Below are 19,587 nucleotides of genomic sequence, written 5' to 3'. Positions count from 1 at the left end.
CCACTGTCTAATAACGGATGTAAAAAAATAACGATAGCAAAAATTAGTAATGTAAAAATTATTTCATACTCCACATTTAGGGGGGCCACAAGGGGGTCCAAAATTGTTGTCACAGGGGCACTACCCCCCCCCAGAACCGCCCCTGTTCCCGTGTACCACCAAACACATTTGGTGTGTCATCATAGTGGTCTCTGACTTGTGGTCAGACTCGCTCAGGTGGAAAATACTTAAACTTGCGCCTTTTTTTAATGCTGATTTGAATGTCATTGGTGAAAACAGAAGTGCCAAATACCTTTTTTTTTTTTTTAAACATCCTTTCTGAATTTAAAATTAATCCTCAAAGTAATCATCTAGTTTCCCAAAAGTATCTGTAATCTGATTACAATATTTTAGCTGGTAACGTAACGTAATACAGTTAACGTTTTTTTTTATAATCCCTTACATGTAATGGATTACATGTAATCCGTTACTCCCCAACCCTGGTTGCTGTGTCAGAGTTAGACTTGTTCGAAAAAGGGTATCTAAAAACAGCAGTAAAAATAGCAAAAAAATCAAAAGCCCCTCTAAGCAAAATACCACAAAAGAAAAGAGATTCTATCCCTCAAACAATGATTTATATACTGACATACCCTTTAACTCCTACTTCAAAACTGGTTATGTCTGGTCCATATTGGACTCACCCACCCCCAAGCCCCATTTTTCATTGCACTTCAAAGGAGGGGTTGGAGGAAGTTCATGTTCCATTGCCCTTTCTTCAACCTACCTTTATGGTTCTTCCACAAGCTCCACCCTTGGATGCTGGTGTCGGCAGCGAAAGTGCTGATGTTGGCAATGACCATGCTTTCTCTGCAGTCCTTAGCTGACTGCGACGCTGCCCAGCTTCCCCCTTACTGTTTTTCCTCCCCCACGACGAATCTCTCTTTAACTGGCCTCATGCTCCCTTGGGCTATTTTATCCCATTCTGTCAGCAATTCTTACACCCACCAAAAACGGAGCCCCTTCCTACACGCGGGAGACGGGTTCAATTCTCTGATGGGATGGGGAGCCACTCCCAGCTATGTTCCCTTCCGCCAAGACTATTATTAACCTGTTTACTAACTGCTCTTGTTCAACAGGTTCATCACGGAGCCCATCGGATTCCGGTCTTGGGTCAAACCATGAAGCTTTCGACATACCTCAGATAGCCCTTCTCCTCTCCTCCATCTGCTCCCTGAATGTTTTCCGAGTGCCCAAACTGCTAGGTTCAGACTTGACCAAATTAGGGGGACCTCGTTCCCTAAGGTGTCCTCCTGGTGCTACATAGCCACCTGGCCCGGAGCGTGCCGTTCTGTCCCCACCAGCCCCCTTGAGGCCCCTTTGGCACAGCTCCACTCCAGTGGTTATTTTCTGACCCTTTAGCAAAACAGCCAGATCCGCCCGGTTACATCCATCCCATAGGTCAAGACAACTGTAGCTAGTGGTTGTCGTGGAGACAGTGGAGGAGGTAGCTGTGCTGCTGTTGAGGTGCCATGAGTGGTCCTCATCACTGAGAGATTATCTGTCATTCCTCCCCCGCTCTCTGTCTCCGTTACCGGCCACTTTGGCACAATGGCTCAATGGCTTATCAAACCGCCCTCCCCTCCTCCCCTTCATCTACAGTACACTGGTTGGGAATGACTTGCTAGGTGGAAACAATATGGTGGAAGCTCATCATTAGGCTGGCTTTCATGGGGTCAGGTCTTTCAAATCAGTGCAATGAAGGAGAGGAGGCAAGGAGAGGACAGACTTTTAGACAATGTAGAGAGAGCCAGTGAGTCAGTCCTCTTGTGTTAGACACACACACCTCCCTGGTCCTCCTAGCTGTGACTATGCAAGCAGCTTCCTGATTACTGAGGTGGGACCTACAGGTACACTGACTAATGAAGAAGACAAGGAATTTAAGACTCTCTCCTCTGCTCCTGGACATGTGTTCATATGAGTGTGTGGGAGAGATGGAGAGTTTACTGAGTTTGACTTGAAGCAATGCAGAACCAATGGCTCTAGCTAGCTACCAACTCTGTGAAGCTATTTCGGATGTTTTTAATGCCAGTACTTTATGTTGGGCACATATTCAGAGTGATGTGTGTGACTGGAGCTTTGAACTCTGGAAAGTGTGTGTGTGTGTGTGTTTATAGACTCTTAAAAAAAGGTTGCAAAATGGTTCTTTGGCTGTCCCCATAGGATAACTATTACGATCCAGGGAGAACCCTTTTTGGTTCCACGTAGAACCCTTTTCTAGAACCCTCTGCGGAAAGGATCCTACATGGAACCCAAAAGGGTTCTACCTGGAACCAAAAAGGGTTCTTCAATGGGTTCTACTATGGGGACAGCGGAAGAACCCTGTTAGGTTCTAGATAGCTCCTTATTTCCCCCTAAGAGTGTAGGAGCCATACTGGAAGACACCGCTTACCTTTTCTCTTTTTCTTTAAGTCACAAAAAATAGAGTCTCTTGTTCGTCAGAAAGAATGAACAAATGAACAGAGAGAGAAAAGGCCAGATAAGAATCCCCCGTCTGAGTCTCTCTCATTATACGAGAGGAATGAAAAGAGGCACTTCGTTTTCCATATTCTCTTTTATCAGAGGCCAGTCCCCTTTTTTCCTTTTCCCTTTCCCTGTCGTGTGTGTGTGTTGTATAGACCCAGACACATATGGGCGAGGCTGATCTGCTGCTCTGATGGACACGTACAGGATGAAGACAACGAGGAGGAGGAGGATGGCCTGTTTTTAGCTCTTTTTGAGGTAATAACAAATGAAAATGTCCTGGGAGTGGAACTAGAGACAATCTCAGTCCTCCTGTCAAATCTGAGCTCTGGTAGCCTATAAATATGTTGCTGGTACCTGTAGTTACATTACTTCATTTGTATTTATTAGGGATCCCCATTAGTTCCTGCCAAGGCAGCAGCTACTCTTCCTGGGTTCCAAACACATTAAGGCACTTACATTAGACATTAAACAAAATATAAAACAGTACAACATGTAACATTATTACACCACTACATATCTACAATACAAAATGTATAATACCACCATAAAACAATATTACAATGTACGTGTGTGTAGAGTGTGTGCTAGCATGTGTTCATGATTTAAATTAAACACAATATTCTCTTCCTTCATAGAATACGTGTCATAATATAATTGTAAACCAGTACTGTTATAGCCTCGTTGCAATATAAGGCTTTCAGAGACAAACAAACCCACACCACTTTCATCCTCTGATCTGCCTCTCACCCCCACCCCTCACCCCTCACCATACACCCCCCACCCCAGCTCAGTCCATCTATCTGTCTGTCCTCTCTACTTACCCCTGAAATCTACCTGCTCCCCACCCCTCCTTACATATCCCCAGTTCTGTCCCCTTCCTGTAGCTCTGTGTTCCCCTAACACGGTGCAGTAGGCCTGTCACACTGCATTTGTAGAGCTGGACTGCCTCCTTGGACAGTGTGTGTGTGTGTGTGTGTGTGTGTGTGTGTGTGTGTGTGTGTGTGTGTGTGTGTGTGTGTGTGTGTGTGTGTGTGTGTGTGTGTGCGCCTCCCAGGACAGTCTGACTCATTTGTATGCAGGAATGGGAGACTATCAGTTCCGTGGAAACAGGGGTCAATCATAGCAAATCTCTGTCTCGCCTGTCAGTTAAGGAGGAAATAATTTAGTTCATCATCCAGACTCCCAGATGAAGGAATGGAACACAGCAGAGTATGTTATATGTATGAGAGTTTGTGGTTAATAGTTATGGGCTTGTAGTTAATGGCTGCATCTAATGGAGAGTAATGGGACACTATCACAAACTTGTCCCTTGTCGGACTTATCTTATCTATCATGGTGTGTGTGTGTGTGTGTGTGTGTGTGTGTATGTGCGTGTGTGTGTGTGTGTGCGCGCGTGCGCGCATGACAAAATACATCAGTGTATCTTTGCATGAGTAGAGTCATTAGAGTCGGTGTACAGTGTGTGTGTGTGTGGTTTCCCCAGTCAATCCAAGGTCCAGGGCCTCTATCTGGGGAGTCTCTAAAAATAACACTAATGACAGTGCTGAGAATTCTCTGAAAGAGATTCATTACGGCTCGGTTTGACTTTACCAGTGTTGTGTGTGTGTGTGTGTGTGTGTGTGTGTGTGTGTGTGTGTGTGTGTGTGTGTGTGTGTGTGTGTGTGTATTTGTCTGACATACTTTCTCCTAACCAAAGCTAGTACCAGACATCCAGATATCCCTACATGCTCATACTAATTGGCATTTTTCATACCCACCTGCTTCCCCCCCCTCTCTCGGACAGATGAAGACCTAAGGGACAGATACTTCTCTCCCCGCCAAGGTTGTTTAATGCCATGGCCCAATTAACACCATCCCTCTCTAAATTAATGAGGGAGAAGGTCCACCATTTGTCAAACCTGAACACACACACACACACACACACACACACACACACACACACACACACACACACACACACACACACACACACACACACACACACACACACACACACACACACACACACACACACACACTAGTGTGTGGAGGGTGTAGTCCTATTTATAGATGGGTTGGGTTTCTGATAGTCTTTGTAAAGCTGCTGGTAGCTGGCACAATATACATCACATTCTCCCTGAGTTTAAATGTAGTTGCACACTCACGTACACACAGTGCTTGAATTGGTCCGGTGCACACCAGCACCTCCAATGTTGTACTTTTTAAGTACGGGTTATGTTCATCTCAGACTGGAGTATGTCCCGGGGGATCAACACTGTTCCAATATTTGCTCTACAATATGAACATTGGTACTGTAAAAGTACCAACGCCTAAAATGAGTTGCACCTCTTTTATAATGAGATTGAGTTTGATAACCAGGGTAGTGTGTTGGTGAGTGTGTATGTTTAGTGTTCTGAGCAGCCCATGGTGCAACCACCATGTTAGACTGGAGTGTGGGAAGGGGGATAACCACTCCTAGCATCAAGTCACTCACAACAGCTGAAGCCAGGGTCCGATTCCACCACTACATACCTTCAGACTGTCCCTCACTGTTTCCCATCTCCCATAGACAGCTGTGGTAACCTTCAGTTTGAAAAGAGGGCAAGAATTCCTCAGAGAGAGAGAGAGAGAGAGGGGGGGGGGCTGAGTGAGACAGAGGTGGAGGGCTGAGAGAGAGAGCGAGAGAGAGAAAGCACTCATACAAACACAGAGAGCACTGACACAAACACAGAGGATGTATCTAGCTCTCTGTCTGTCTGACATACTGAAGGATTTGGACCCAGGGGATCTTTGCATGTGATTGCAGCATGTCCTAAATATTTCACACTGCCTGAGTTTTCAGTCCTCTGCAGCTCGGTGATTCTCAATGTCACCTTGACTGTCTGGTCAGGTAGGCAGCAGCTCACCAGGGGAAACGGCGGTGGGTTATTTTAGCCCAGATAGATCACTGCTGCCTCCCTGCCTCCCTACTGCTAGTCTACCACTGTGATTTATGATGTCCTGGTCTGAAAACAGACACACACACACACACACACACACACACACACACACACACACACACACACACACACACACACACACACACACACACACACACACACACACACAACCTCTCATTAGAGTTGAGCTGTTTCATCCCCCAGGGTCCACCCTACTCACCTTTACACCTATAGCAGAACAAGAAACAAGTAGAGGAAAGTGTTACAGTCCTACTGAGTTGCTGAAGACCACTTTCTGTCAGAGACCTTGGAGGCTTATCATTCATCATCACAATCTCCTCTTGATCAGGCAAATTCATAACACCATCATCACAGTATATGTTTAGTGAGTTTGAGAATGATCAGAGATTTGCATTGAAAGGTAAACATGTTAGGCCTACTTGGTGGTGTTGTGTAATGTAATTTGCTTAGGCTGTAAGTTGATGAATGGGTCATTTGATATCCGTACATCTTACATCTCAATATCGCATTTCAATTATTGGATATATCCTGGACGTCATGTGCATAGAAGATATGGTTTGGTTGAGCCCGATAGAGCTTTAATCAGTAGGACGTCAGGACCAAGGGGAGCAGTTACTGAGCCACCCCCGTCAGGATACCCGGGTCATATTTTAAGAGGTGATATAATCAAAACTTCGGGCGATTACATTTTAGGGTGGAAGTCTCGGTGACGTTTCACTTATTCGTTTTCTCTTACCACCTCTCAGTTTTCTGAAAAGTGACGTGCTCCACACGCGCGACAATGGAGACGCCAGAATTTTTCCCACCTCCTGAAAACTTGACGGCGGCTGTCGTGCACCCGTTATGCGAAGAATGGAAGGGGGGATCCGAGGGTGCCATCTTCCACCTCGCCAGTATCTTCCTTGTTTTGGGGTTCATGGGAGGGAGCGGGTTCTATGGGCTCCTCTACTTGTTTACCTTTCTGACGCTCGGTTTCTTCTGCACAACCATTTGGTCATGGTCGGATCCGTGCACCACCGACACCTTTTTGTGGAATTTCGCTCTCTTTGGGGTATGTGCGGTTCAAGTTGTGCACGTCGGCTACCGACTGAGGAACGTTACTTTCGAAAAGGAGTTTCAAGATCTGTACAGCTACCTGTTCAAAAATCTGGGGGTGTCGCTCACCCACTTCGGCAAGATAGTCGCCTGTTGTGAAGGGGACATCCACACTATAGAGAAAGACCACTGTTTTGCCATAGAGGGCAAGACTGCTATTGATAAGCTGTCCGTTCTTCTGTCCGGCAGGTGCATTTCAACTTCACTTTGACATTTTATCCAACTGTATTTGATGTTATGTCATATAAAATAGCCTAATGTCCCACCTTTTATTTTTTTTTACAGAATTCGTGTGACAGTAAATGGAGAGTTTTTACATGACATATACCCTTTCCAGTTTCTCGATTCACCTGAATGGGACTCTCTCCGGCCGTCAGAGGAGGGAGTTTTCCAGGTAAATAGTAAACTGATCGAATAAAGCTACATTTGGCTAATGTGTCTGGCATATACACTGAGACTGAGTATAAAAAACATTAGGAACACCTGCTCTTTTCATTAATAGAGACTGACTAGGTGAATCCAGGTGAAAGCTATGATCCCTTATTGATGTCACTTGTTAAATCCACTTCAATTAGTGCAGATGAAGGGGAGGAGACAGGTTAAAGAAGGATGTTTAAGCCTTGAGACAATTGAGACATGGATTGTGTGTGTGTGCCATTCAGAGGGTGAATGGGAAAGACAAAAGATCGAAGTGCCTTTTGAATGGGGTATGGTAGTAGGTGCCCGGCGCACCGGGTTGTGTCAAGAACTGCAACGCTGATGGGTTTTTCACGCGCAACAGTTTCCCGTGTGTATCAATAATGGTCCACCACCCAAACAACATCCAGCCAACTTGACACAACTGTGGGAAGCATTGGAGTCCACGTTGGCCAACATCCCTGTGGGAGTGCAACTCAACACTAAGAAGGTGTTCCTAATGTTTGGTATACTCAGTGTATAAGCATTCGTGTTTTCTTTCCCCAGGTGACCCTGCGTGCAGATAATTGCTGTAGGTACGTTTCTTGGAGACGTAAGAAACTGTACCTACTCTTCGCCAAGCACCGCTACATCGCCAAGGTCTTTGCGCTCGTGGTGCGGAATGACATCGCGGACAAGCTGTACTCCCTCAACGACCAGGCGTTCGACAGCCGCGGGTTCCGATATGATCTCCGGTTACCCACCTACTGCCACGTGTCCCCGTTGCCAGAATTAGACCGGACAGATGGGTTCCTACGAGTCCCAGCGCAATATGACCATGGCCACCGTGGCCGTGTCCCTATAACTATAACAGCAGCCGAAGAGACTCACTAATGACTGGAACGGAACATTTAAATGTTTGTTTTTCATTAATGGATGTTGTTTTTGTCTGTTTGTTATCCTCAAGTGCTTAGGCTATGGATCTGGCATAAGCTATGTAGTTTACGCATCAACATAGAATACATTGTAGCACATCAAGTAACCATCCACTTGGTTTGCCAGACATCAAGCAATAGGCGCGCGCGCGTGTGTGTGTGTGTGTGTGTGTGTGTGTGTGTGGGGGGGGGGATTTTCTCTGCATCAAAATACCAGTGAAATGTTACCCTTGATTCCTGTTTATGTTTTATAGTGCACTTTACTACCTGCCTGTCTTAAATTGAGACTGTATATTCAATTGCCTTACTGAGTTTTTTTGTCAATATTTATGTTTAATCATAAAAAAGTATTAACAATGCAATGTGTCCCTATACGTTTTGTATCTCGAATAACTTTCATTAGGCCTACAACATTTTCCTCGGAGAGCGAGACTTTCTGTGGAGCAGTTAACAGGTCAGTGTCAATCACTTTCTCGTGCTGATCATGTCGCTGACCTTGGTGCTGATCTCATTAATATCTGCTCTTGTCAACCTCATCACGCAGCTCATGTCACCTCTGGAGGGTGAAGGAGCGCTGTTCAATTAGGTTTACCAACATCTCGAAACACATGACACGATTCACTCGACTGGCTTCATAATATTTTCTCGGAGTTGCTGGCTGCAAGGCTATATTTTCAGTTTTCAAAAAGGTAAGTTTTACCTCCCCCTGTCGGCGTGCCCGGACTTTGCAGGTGCGCAGCGGTGGGTAGTGTTGACTGCTGTCCCCTCGCCTCTTGCCCATTTTAGTCAATGCCTGTCAGCTCGCTGGAATGTGCGACTCACATTGTGCAGTCCCCCAGCTCGCGAGGACCTTACATTTATAGCTCCTCAATACTTGTCCATTGTTTTCTATTCGTGATCGATTGTTGTCAGATTGGTAAGTTACAACTCCCATTCTCTGTTATCTTACTCTGACTGAGTGGTGAAAGGAAAGTTAACGCTCAAACAAATTAGGCTATTTCTTAAAACGTCAGCCGGTAGGTCCCGTTCATTTTCTACAAGCAGCTTATTGTAGCCGACTCATTTCGCACTTTTTCCATGTCCATTTCATAATCTATATCTGAGGGACTGGCAGTCAAATATTGTTGCGCGTTGGTCGTCAGATCCGCTCAAAACCCAGTTGAGGTTGATATTTTCCCACACATTTGTTTGTGTGGCTGCAACGTTAAAGTGAAACCTTTCAATATCACTCCAGTGCTGTATGATCGGTATGATGAATTCCCAGGCTATTTACAGTATTAAATCAGTTAGTTGATGAATCAAGTATGATGTTGACATTGTCAGTAGGCCTATAAGCATCTCAAAAGTTATTCCAATGCATAACTACATAAAATAAAACATTTGGAAATACAGTAATCTGTTATGAAAATCTATTGAAACCTGAGGATATTGAGATTGTGATAGTGACAAACTGATGTACACTATGAGAACAGCAGCAGCGTGAATTGACATTTCAACTTCAAAAATCTGCTGTTTCTACCAACAATCCTGTAACACTTAAAGGTACCAACATAATAATAGATTCATAACATGTACATACCCCATTCATAAGCAGTACATAAACAACCACAACACCCTCCCCACCTCTCTCTAGGTGAGGATCAGGATGTCTGCCTCTCCAGAGATGACCAGTAGCCTGTTCTACACCACCCTGGCCCCCCTGCGGTCGGCAGTCCCTGGGTCTGTACCCGGGGCTGGAGGTGGAGGTCTGGTGATGACCCCCATGGAGCCCAACGTAACCTCCTGTGAGGAGTGGGAGGAGGCCCACCACCTGCTCTTCCACGTGGGGAACCTGTCTCTCCTCCTGGGCCTGGTCATCCCCACCACCCTGACCCTGCACATGATCCTGCTGCGCCTCATGCTGATGACAGGTGGCTCCATACTGGCCTCTGCTGGCCCAGATTACAGTCCAACTCGGTGGTCATGATACGATTGCATTACACACTTTTCAGTTTCATTACCAGCTCTACCACCTCAGTATCTTTCCCTTCTCTCCAAAGTATCCACTCGTTCACTCCCCCTCAAGGATTCATATGCATTGAATTGATTTTAGAAATATGATAAACACTATAGTGAGTGAACGAGTCCACACTTCCTGGAGAAGGGGGAGTTGCTGCGATAGTATAGCTGGGAAAGGGACTGAGTAGAGTGGAATGACATCATATCATGACCACTACAGTATGTTGGAGGTAGTGTAGCTGGGAAAGACTGAGTAGAGTGGAATGACATCATATCATGACCACTGCAGTATGTTGGAGGTAGTATAGCTGGGAAAGGGACTGAGTAGAGTGGAATGACATCATATCGTGCCCACTATAGTTTGTTGGAGGTAGTATAGCTGGGAAAGACACTGAGTAGAGTGGAATGACATTATATCGTGACCACTACAGTATGTTGGAGGTAGTATAGCTGGGAAAGACACTGAGTAGAGTGGAATGACATCATATCGTGACCACTACAGTATGTTGGAGGTAGTATAGCTGGGAAAGACACTGAGTAGAGTGGAATTACATTATATCGTGACCACTGCAGTATGTTGGAGGTAGTATAGCTGGGAAAGACACTGAGTAGAGTGGAATGACATAATATCGTGACCACTACAGTATGTTGGAGGTAGTATAGCTGGGAAAGACACTGAGTAGAGTGGAATGACATAATATCGTGACCACTGCAGTATGTTGCAGGTAGTATAGCTGGGAAAGACAGTGAGTAGAGTGGAATGACATCATATCGTGACCACTATGTTGGTGGTAGTACAGCTGGGAAAGACACTGAGTAGAGTGGAATGACATAATATCGTGACCACTACAGTATGTTGGAGGTAGTATAGCTGGGAAAGACACTGAGTAGAGTGGAATGACATAATATCGTGACCACTGCAGTATGTTGCAGGTAGTATAGCTGGGAAAGACACTGAGTAGAGTGGAATGTCATCATATCGTGACCACTATAGTTTGTTGGAGGTAGTATAGCTGGGAAAGACACTGAGTAGAGTGGAATAACATCATATCGTGACCACTGCAGTATGTTGGAGGTAGTATAGCTGGGAAAGACACTGAGTAGAGTGGAATGTCATCATATCGTGACCACTGCAGTATGTTGGAGGTAGTATAGCTGGGAAAGACAGTGAGTAGAGTGGAATAACATCATATCGTGACCACTGCAGTATGTTGGAGGTAGTATAGCTGGGAAAGACACTGAGTAGAGTGGAATAACATCATATCGTGACCACTGCAGTATGTTGGAGGTAGTATAGCTGGGAAAGACACTGAGTAGAGTGGAATGACATCATATCGTGACCACTACAGTATGTTGCAGGTAGTATAGCTGGGAAAGACACTGAGTAGAGTGGAATGACATCATATCGTGACCACTATGTTGGTGGTAGTAAGCTGGGAAAGACGCTGAGTAGAGTGGAATAACATCATATCGTGACCACTGCAGTATGTTGGAGGTAGTATAGCTGGGAAAGACGCTGAGTAGAGTGGAATAACATCATATCGTGACCACTGCAGTATGTTGGAGGTAGTACAGCTGGGAAAGACACTGAGTAGAGTGGAATGACATTATATCGTGACCACTACAGTATGTTGCAGGTAGTATAGCTGGGAAAGACACTGAGTAGAGTGGAATGACATCATATCGTGACCACTGCAGTATGTTGGAGGTAGTATAGCTGGGAAAGACGCTGAGTAGAGTGGAATGACATAATATCGTGACCACTATGTTGGTGGTAGTACAGCTGGGAAAGACACTGAGTAGGTTGGAATGTCATCATATCGTGACCACTACAGTATGTTGGAGGTAGTATAGCTTGGAATGACACTGAGTAGAGTGGAATAACATCATATCGTGACCACTACAGTATGTTGGAGGTAGTATAGCTGGGAAAGACAGTGAGTAGAGTGGAATGACATCATATCGTGACCACTACAGTATGTTGGAGGTAGTATAGCCGGGAAAGACACTGAGTAGAGTGGAATGATATCACATCATGTGACCACTATGTTGGTGGTAGTACAGCTGGGAAAGACACTGAGTAGAGTGGAATGATATCATATCATGTGACCACTATGTTGGTGGTAGTACAGCTGGGGAAAGGGACTGAGTAGAGTGGAATGATATCATATCATGTGACCACTATGTTGGTGGTAGTACAGCTGTGAAAGACACTGAGTAGAGTGGAATGATATCACATCATGTGACCACTATGTTGGTGGTAGTACAGCTGTGAAAGACACTGAGTAGAGTGGAATGATATCACATCATGTGACCACTATGTTGGTGGTAGTACAGCTGTGAAAGACACTGAGTAGAGTGGAATGATATCATATCATGTGACCACTATGTTGGTGGTAGTACAACTGGGGAAAGGGACTGAGTAGAGTGGAATGATATCACATCATGTGACCACTATGTTGGTGGTAGTACAGCTGGGAAATACACTGAGTAGAGTGGAATGATATCACATCATGTGACCACTATGTTGGTGGTAGTACAACTGGGGAAAGGGACTGAGTAGAGTGGAATGATATCATATCATGTGACCACTATGTTGGTGGTAGTACAACTGTGAAAGACACTGAGTAGAGTGGAATGATATCATATCATGTGACCACTATGTTGGTGGTAGTACAGCTGTGAAAGACACTGAGTAGAGTGGAATGATATCATATCATGTGACCACTATGTTGGTGGTAGTACAACTGGGGAAAGGGACTGAGTAGAGTGGAATGATATCATATCATGTGACCACTATGTTGGTGGTAGTACAGCTGGGAAAGACACTGAGTAGAGTGGAATGTCATCATATCGTGACCACTACAGTATGTTGGAGGTAGTATAGCTTGGAATGACACTGAGTAGAGTGGAATAACATCATATCGTGACCACTACAGTATGTTGGAGGTAGTATAGCTGGGAAAGACAGTGAGTAGAGTGGAATGACATCATATCGTGACCACTACAGTATGTTGGAGGTAGTATAGCCGGGAAAGACACTGAGTAGAGTGGAATGATATCACATCATGTGACCACTATGTTGGTGGTAGTACAGCTGGGAAAGACACTGAGTAGAGTGGAATGATATCATATCATGTGACCACTATGTTGGTGGTAGTACAACTGGGGAAAGGGACTGAGTAGAGTGGAATGATATCATATCATGTGACCACTATGTTGGTGGTAGTACAGCTGTGAAAGACACTGAGTAGAGTGGAATGCTATCACATCATGTGACCACTATGTTGGTGGTAGTACAACTGGGGAAAGGGACTGAGTAGAGTGGAATGATATCATATCATGTGACCACTATGTTGGTGGTAGTACAGCTGTGAAAGACACTGAGTAGAGTGGAATGATATCATATCATGTGACCACTATGTTGGTGGTAGTACAGCTGGGAAAGACACTGAGTAGAGTGGAATGATATCACATCATGTGACCACTATGTTGGTGGTAGTACAGCTGTGAAAGACACTGAGTAGAGTGGAATGATATCACATCATGTGACCACTATGTTGGTGGTAGTACAGCTGGGAAATACACTGAGTAGAGTGGAATGATATCACATCATGTGACCACTATGTTGGTGGTAGTACAGCTGGGAAAGACACTGAGTAGAGTGGAATGATATCATATCATGTGACCACTATGTTGGTGGTAGTACAACTGGGGAAAGGGACTGAGTAGAGTGGAATGATATCATATCATGTGACCACTATGTTGCTGGTAGTACAGCTGCCTACTGGAGTGTTCTCAAGCTAGTTTAAGAATGTACCGCTATAGGGCAATATGAGGATATAACTCAACCAATAACAACTCAAGTGTGCTTTATTACTTTCTGTTCCTGTCCCTGACAGGAAGCTGTTTGTTCATCACCTGGGCAACGCTGTACCGGTGTAACCTGGATGTCATGGTGTGGAATGTGGTCTTCCTGCTGGTCAACTTCATGCACTTCTTCTACCTGGTCTACAAACGCAGACCTGTGAGTTCTGCCCCAACCCAACACAGTCCAGTTAGAGGCAGATTGTGGTCCATTTATATACAGTACATACATACATACAGCTTAAAGTAGGTACAAGTTGCCTGGAACAGTTATTTTGATGAGGACTTTTGGAGATTAGTTTTCCATTGTGTCTCTTAGCGGTGAGACAGCCAGTCACATCCCCCTGGTGTTGGGGCCACTCTGTCTCTCTCTACCTAAATGAGATGCAGGTCTTTCAAATGCACTGCTGCCACCAGGGGACTTTCAGTGTGTAGAGGGCCTTCACATACCTGACAGAATGGGACCATCTCTCCTCATAACGAGAAAGGAGGTTATGTTTACATCTATACTGCTGTCCTCTTCACTCCCATGTCTCCACTCCTCCCTCCATCTACTAACACTGAATGACATACATGAGTGAATTATGTCCTATCAATTCAATATCAAGGATGAGTAGAACTAGGTGGCCCTCACTTGATGTTGGCTGCTGTGGTGACATTGTATTAAAGACCCTAAAATATACTTAATGCCTGGTCCTTTATGATGCCCTGTGGTTATCCACCCTGAATCAGGAGCCTAGCTCAAGTCACGTCAATCATCCATCATAACACTTTATATTCCACTCTATCAGCTACAGACAATCAGCTGTAACCGTGCTATGTCTTCTGTCAGATTAAGATTGACAGGGAGCTGAAGTCAGTGTACAAGCGGATGTTTGAGCCCCTTCACGTGCGCGAGGCCCTGTTCCAGAGACTGACGGGCCAATTCTGCACCATCCAGAGCCTGAAGAAGGGACAGGTGTATGCTGCCGAGGACAAGACCTCCGTGGACGAGCGCCTCAGTATCCTCCTTAAAGGAAAGTAGGTATCACTCTGAGACATCTCCCTGTCACCTATCTACCATGTCATTCCAGCCCCGGTTTTCCCTGAATGATGATCAATCATGATAATAATAATGATCAATAAGGTTTAGCAGTATCTGTGTGCATCTGTGTGCATTTGATCCGTCCATGGTCATCCATGTTGGCTATACGTTTTTGTGCGACAGAATGAAGGTGTCATATCGAGGTCATTTCCTCCATAACATCTACACGAACGCCTTCATCGACTCCCCTGAGTTCAGATCAACCCAGATGAACAGAGGAGAAAAATTCCAGGTAACTAGAAACTCAGATTATTGAATGTACCATTTATTTATTTTTTGTATTCTTTTTGTAATTTATAGGTGTTCCTATATAACCCAATTTACCACTTACCCATATTCCAGTTCATAGTGTATCTATACTGGGTAAAACCAAACAACACAAGTACTGTTGGCATGATTAGGTCATGATAGGGCAGGTTTGTTACCGTGACAACCTGTGACATGTTGATTCATTTACAGGTGACCATCATGGCGGAGGAGTACTGTAAGTTCCTGTGTTGGTCCAGAGAGAGGCTCACCTACTTCCTGGAGTCTGACTCCTTCCTGAACGAGGTGTTCAGGTACCTCATTGGCAAAGACATCACCAACAAGCTGTACTCGCTCAATGACCCCACTCTCACTGACAAGGTGGGTTTAGTCACTGTTCAGAAACTGAGACACTGTAGTTTGTATTGTCTACAAACATACACTGAATGTACAAAACATTAGGAACACTTCCTAATGTTGAGTTGCACCCCCTTTTGCCTTCAGAACAGCCTCAATTTGTTGGGGCATGGACTCTACAAGGTGTCGAAAGTGTTCCACAGGGATGCTGGCCCATGTTGACTCCAATGCTTCCCACAGTTATGTCAAGTTGGCTGGATGTCCTTTGGGTGATGGACCATTCTTGATACACATGGGCAACTGTTGAGTGTGAAAAACCCAGCAGCGTTGCAGTTCTTGACACACTCAAACCGGTGCACCTGGCACCATACCCTGTTCAAAGGCACTTTAATCTTTTGTCTTGTCCATTCACCCTCTGACTGGCACACATACACAATCCACGTCTCAACTGTCTCAAGTCTTAAAAATCCTTCTTTAACCTGTATCCCCTTCATCTACAATGATTGAAGTGGAGTTAACAGGTGACATCAATAAGGGATCATAGCTTTCACCTGGATTCACATGGTCAGTCTATGTCATAGAAAGAGCAGGTGTTCCTAATGTTTTGTACAGACAGTTTAATTGTGATTTGGTCATTAACCTTCCTAAATTATGAATTGTCTCCTTAGATTCAAATAACAATGATTATGTAAGAAATTATGATGATGATGATGATGGTGGTGGTGACACCGATGATAACCATGATGACGATAACAATAACGATGACGATGTTTACATGAACAGGCAGCGAAGAAGATGGAGCGTCAGCCCAGCCTGTGCTCCCAGGTCTCTATGATGCAGATGAGGAACAGCATGGGCAGCACCAGTGACACCGACGACATCCTGAACCAGATCCACCGTGGAGGCTCCAGTGGCTCTTCACATCGTAAGTCTCACCACCTCCCATCAAGCTGTGATACTATTGGCCCATCTGTCAGTGTCTAACAACCTGATTAGCTATTGAGTCTGAAAAAGACTTACAGTATCATTCTTGTAATGTCACCTTTTAATAGTGACAAAGTTTCGATTCACAGTGAATCTTTGCCAGGTCAATAGTAGCTGTTATACAGTCACTTAATTTACTCAAATCATGAGGCATTCTGGGTTGAGTCCGTCTTCATCGTTTACCCCTCATATCCTCTCTGGTGTGTGACGTTAACAGTCACTAAATCCTTGTTTATTAGGGCTTTAGCTCCAATCTGACAACATTGTTTACTAGGTGTTGTGTTCTAGTTAGTTGTTCTCTGACATTGTTTCTCCTGTCCCCCCCTTCTCCTCCACCTCCTCCCCCTCCTCCTCTAGCTGTCAATCAACCCACTCTCTCAGATCACACCTTGCCCTGAAGGGGTTGTAAGACTATCTCTTTTCTCCCCCCCCTACTGCCCTCAAATTCACCTTCCTAATGCCTGAGTCCCAGATCTGTTTGTGCTGTCTTGCCAACTATCATTTGGCGTGGCAATGCCATAGGAGTTGGCAAGACAGTTGAAACAGATCTGGGACTCAGGCTAGTTCATTCCCTCAAACCCAACCCTAAATATTTAACCCTACAGCTCTGCACTATGTTGCCTGTTCTAAAACGAGTGATCCCCGGTAACCTGGTTTGTCGTTTTAACATCTTCAAAGTTCAGTGTTTAAGAGTAGGACAGCATTCATTCATATCATCCATCCTGTAGTAATAGTGCTGCTGTAGAGCTCCTACTGGAACATATTCAGTATTTAGACATACAAGACACTCTTTAACCCCAATAGCTTCTACATTATCCTGCTGTAATTTCCATATCAAATGTAGGGGTTGAATTGCAAATGTGAGTGATATGTCCGGAAAAGGATTCAGAGTGCTTTTGTTTTCTTACCATGTTGATTTAACTTCACACTGTCGTCCCCCTGTCTCCAACACAAACATACACTATGTGAAATGAGGGCTTATGTGTGAGCCTATCTGTGTATTCTGTCAAATGTGTGGTTGTGATTCTGTTTTGTTTTTAAAGTATTGTCATATGAGTCAGAATGAAGGCTTGTGGACCTATGACAACCTCGTTTGTGCCACCTTTATGGTGTGTTCGTCTGTGATCATATGAAAACACACACGGTTACATTTTTAAAAAACCACACACATACCTCTTTTCCCACCTTAACCGTTGTGTCCTTCTTTCCAGAAAGATCTCCTGCCTCCAAGACATCCAAAACGATGAAGCCCATTGAAGAACAAATGGAAGATAACGTCTTTATAGAGTCTGAGCCAGACTCTCCTGTTAAGAAACGCCACACCCACTCGACAGCCATAGAGGTGTAAGATGTGACATTATCCTACAACAACAGTGCTGACCACCCACCTATATTGTAATCTGATACAGACCCTGGTTAGTTATGGTAGAATAACTTAAACAATAGCTTGAAATAGGATTTTACATGATCAAAATATCTATCGACATGTTATCTAGAAAACAGAGCAGCACATTTTGGCATCTCACTTTGTCTCGTAGTGTTTGGTATTATTGTGAGTTTGTAGCCGTTGTACTTTTTAAATCCTGTTTGATTGGATGTTGTGCAATGCCTTTGCTGTTCATTCCTACACAGTGAGTGTTCAAAAAAGTATTACGTGTCACAACCAAAACATTTTAGTGTAAGCACAACCTCTGAGGAAGGTTTCTTACAAATATTTTACTCATTGTGTGACATATTGTGTGATAAATGATTTTATTTATGCACTGAGCTTCTGCAGTGTTGTGTGTTGATGAATGTAGAGATTTAACAAGTTAAACCTCCTGGTCAATGCTAACCATTTGAGGTTGTTGTGCTGTTTTCTTCACAGCGATAAGTACACAAGTTTGGGATCACTTTTTTATGCCATGATCGTTACCTTATATTAATTACTCAGAGGGAACACTTGAAAAAGAAATCAACAGAATTGATGCATAGCTCATAGACCTCTGCTTTTTATCCTATAGCGCCCTCTAGGAGCTATCATGAGTACTACCGGTTTCTTTTCTCAGTCTGAACTCCTTTCACTGTTTAAACCAGGTCAATGTTCAAACTCATTCCATGGAGGGCTTGTTTTGGTTTTTCCTTTCAATTAAGATCTAGACAACTACTGACCTTAATTCATAAATCAAGTACGAGGAGCCAAACAGAAACTCGGCCCTTCGTGGAATGAGTTTTGACACGTGGTTTAAACCATCACATCCCTGAAAGATCAACCAGACCAAAAGAAGATGTAAGCAACAGGCTTTATTATTTCAGTCAAATAAACCTTTTAAAATATCCAGACAAACCATGATTGATGTAACAAAAAAATGACGTTGAATACAATGAATGAATGAATGACAGGCCAACAGGAAAACAATACAACAGATATCAGTGCTCTTTCGAGATGTTAAGACAATCTTCTGCTTTGGACGAACACTTGATTGTTTTATACAACCACAGCACTGAAAATACATACATAAGCTTTTATTTTTTTACAAAAATGTGAGTCCATCACGTCACAATATGTCCTGGATGTGGGCTACTCAACAGTGCTTTCTGTGTTGTCTTCGGGGCATATATCTCCACAATAAATGCTTTGGTTCAGTCTGCATCCACAGGGCTGTCTCAACTGTTACAGAAATGTTGCAGAATAGTTGGGGTCAATTCCATTTCCATTCAGGCAGTTAAGGATGTCAACTGAAATTGAAATTCCATTTTACCTATTTGCTTTCCAAATGGAATTGGAATTTTAGTTTCCAACCTGAACTGACTGAATTGAAATGGACCCCTACACTGTTACATAACCATGAGATAGTGATTCACTGTTGCTTACCTGTTATGAGTTGATCATTAATACACACGATTAGATGATATGATCCATACAAGGTTAAAACAATGTCAGTAGTTACATCAATCTCTGAGGATCACAAATAACAGAGAGGATACAACACATAACAGAGAGGATACAACACATAACAGAGAGGGTACAACACATAACAGAGAGGATCACACATAACAGAGAGGATCACACATAACAGAGAGGATACAACACATAACAGAGAGGATACAACACATAACAGAGAGGATCACACATAACAGAGAGGATCACACATAACAGAGAGGATCACACATAACAGAGAGGATACAACACATAACAGAGAGG

General features: G+C 44.0%; 2 protein-coding genes across 4 annotated transcripts; both read left to right on the top strand.

The window, feature by feature from the left end:
• Positions 1-6,043: 6,043 nt before the first annotated feature.
• popdc3 (popeye domain cAMP effector 3) lies at positions 6,044-8,055 on the top strand. The gene is made up of 3 exons (XM_014201525.2): positions 6,044-6,725; positions 6,822-6,930; positions 7,500-8,055. Exons 1-3 carry the CDS (start codon positions 6,223-6,225, stop codon positions 7,824-7,826), a joined length of 939 nt encoding a protein of 312 aa, XP_014057000.2. The 5' UTR covers positions 6,044-6,222; the 3' UTR covers positions 7,827-8,055.
• A 589-nt stretch (positions 8,056-8,644) lies between these two features.
• LOC106605650 (blood vessel epicardial substance) lies at positions 8,645-19,035 on the top strand. Of its 3 annotated transcripts, XM_014201523.2 has the most exons (9): positions 8,645-8,783; positions 9,501-9,777; positions 13,768-13,892; positions 14,565-14,752; positions 14,940-15,048; positions 15,276-15,443; positions 16,203-16,344; positions 16,761-16,808; positions 17,615-19,035. In XM_014201523.2, exons 2-8 carry the CDS (start codon positions 9,513-9,515, stop codon positions 16,799-16,801), a joined length of 1,038 nt encoding a protein of 345 aa, XP_014056998.2. In that variant the 5' UTR covers positions 8,645-8,783; positions 9,501-9,512; the 3' UTR covers positions 16,802-16,808; positions 17,615-19,035. The 3 variants fall into 3 exon arrangements, with proteins under 3 accessions (XP_014056998.2, XP_014056999.2, XP_014056997.2); XM_014201524.2 differs by lacking the exon at positions 16,761-16,808 and having other exon boundaries at positions 17,619-19,035; XM_014201522.2 differs by lacking the exon at positions 16,761-16,808.
• Positions 19,036-19,587: the final 552 nt, after the last annotated feature.

The sequence above is a fragment of the Salmo salar genome, chromosome ssa05, assembly GCF_905237065.1.
Source record: "Salmo salar chromosome ssa05, Ssal_v3.1, whole genome shotgun sequence".
In the NCBI taxonomy this organism is placed as follows: Eukaryota; Metazoa; Chordata; class Actinopteri; order Salmoniformes; family Salmonidae; genus Salmo; species Salmo salar.
The sequence above is the reverse complement of the archived record's forward strand: the minus strand, read 5'-3'. Positions and strand labels throughout refer to the sequence as shown.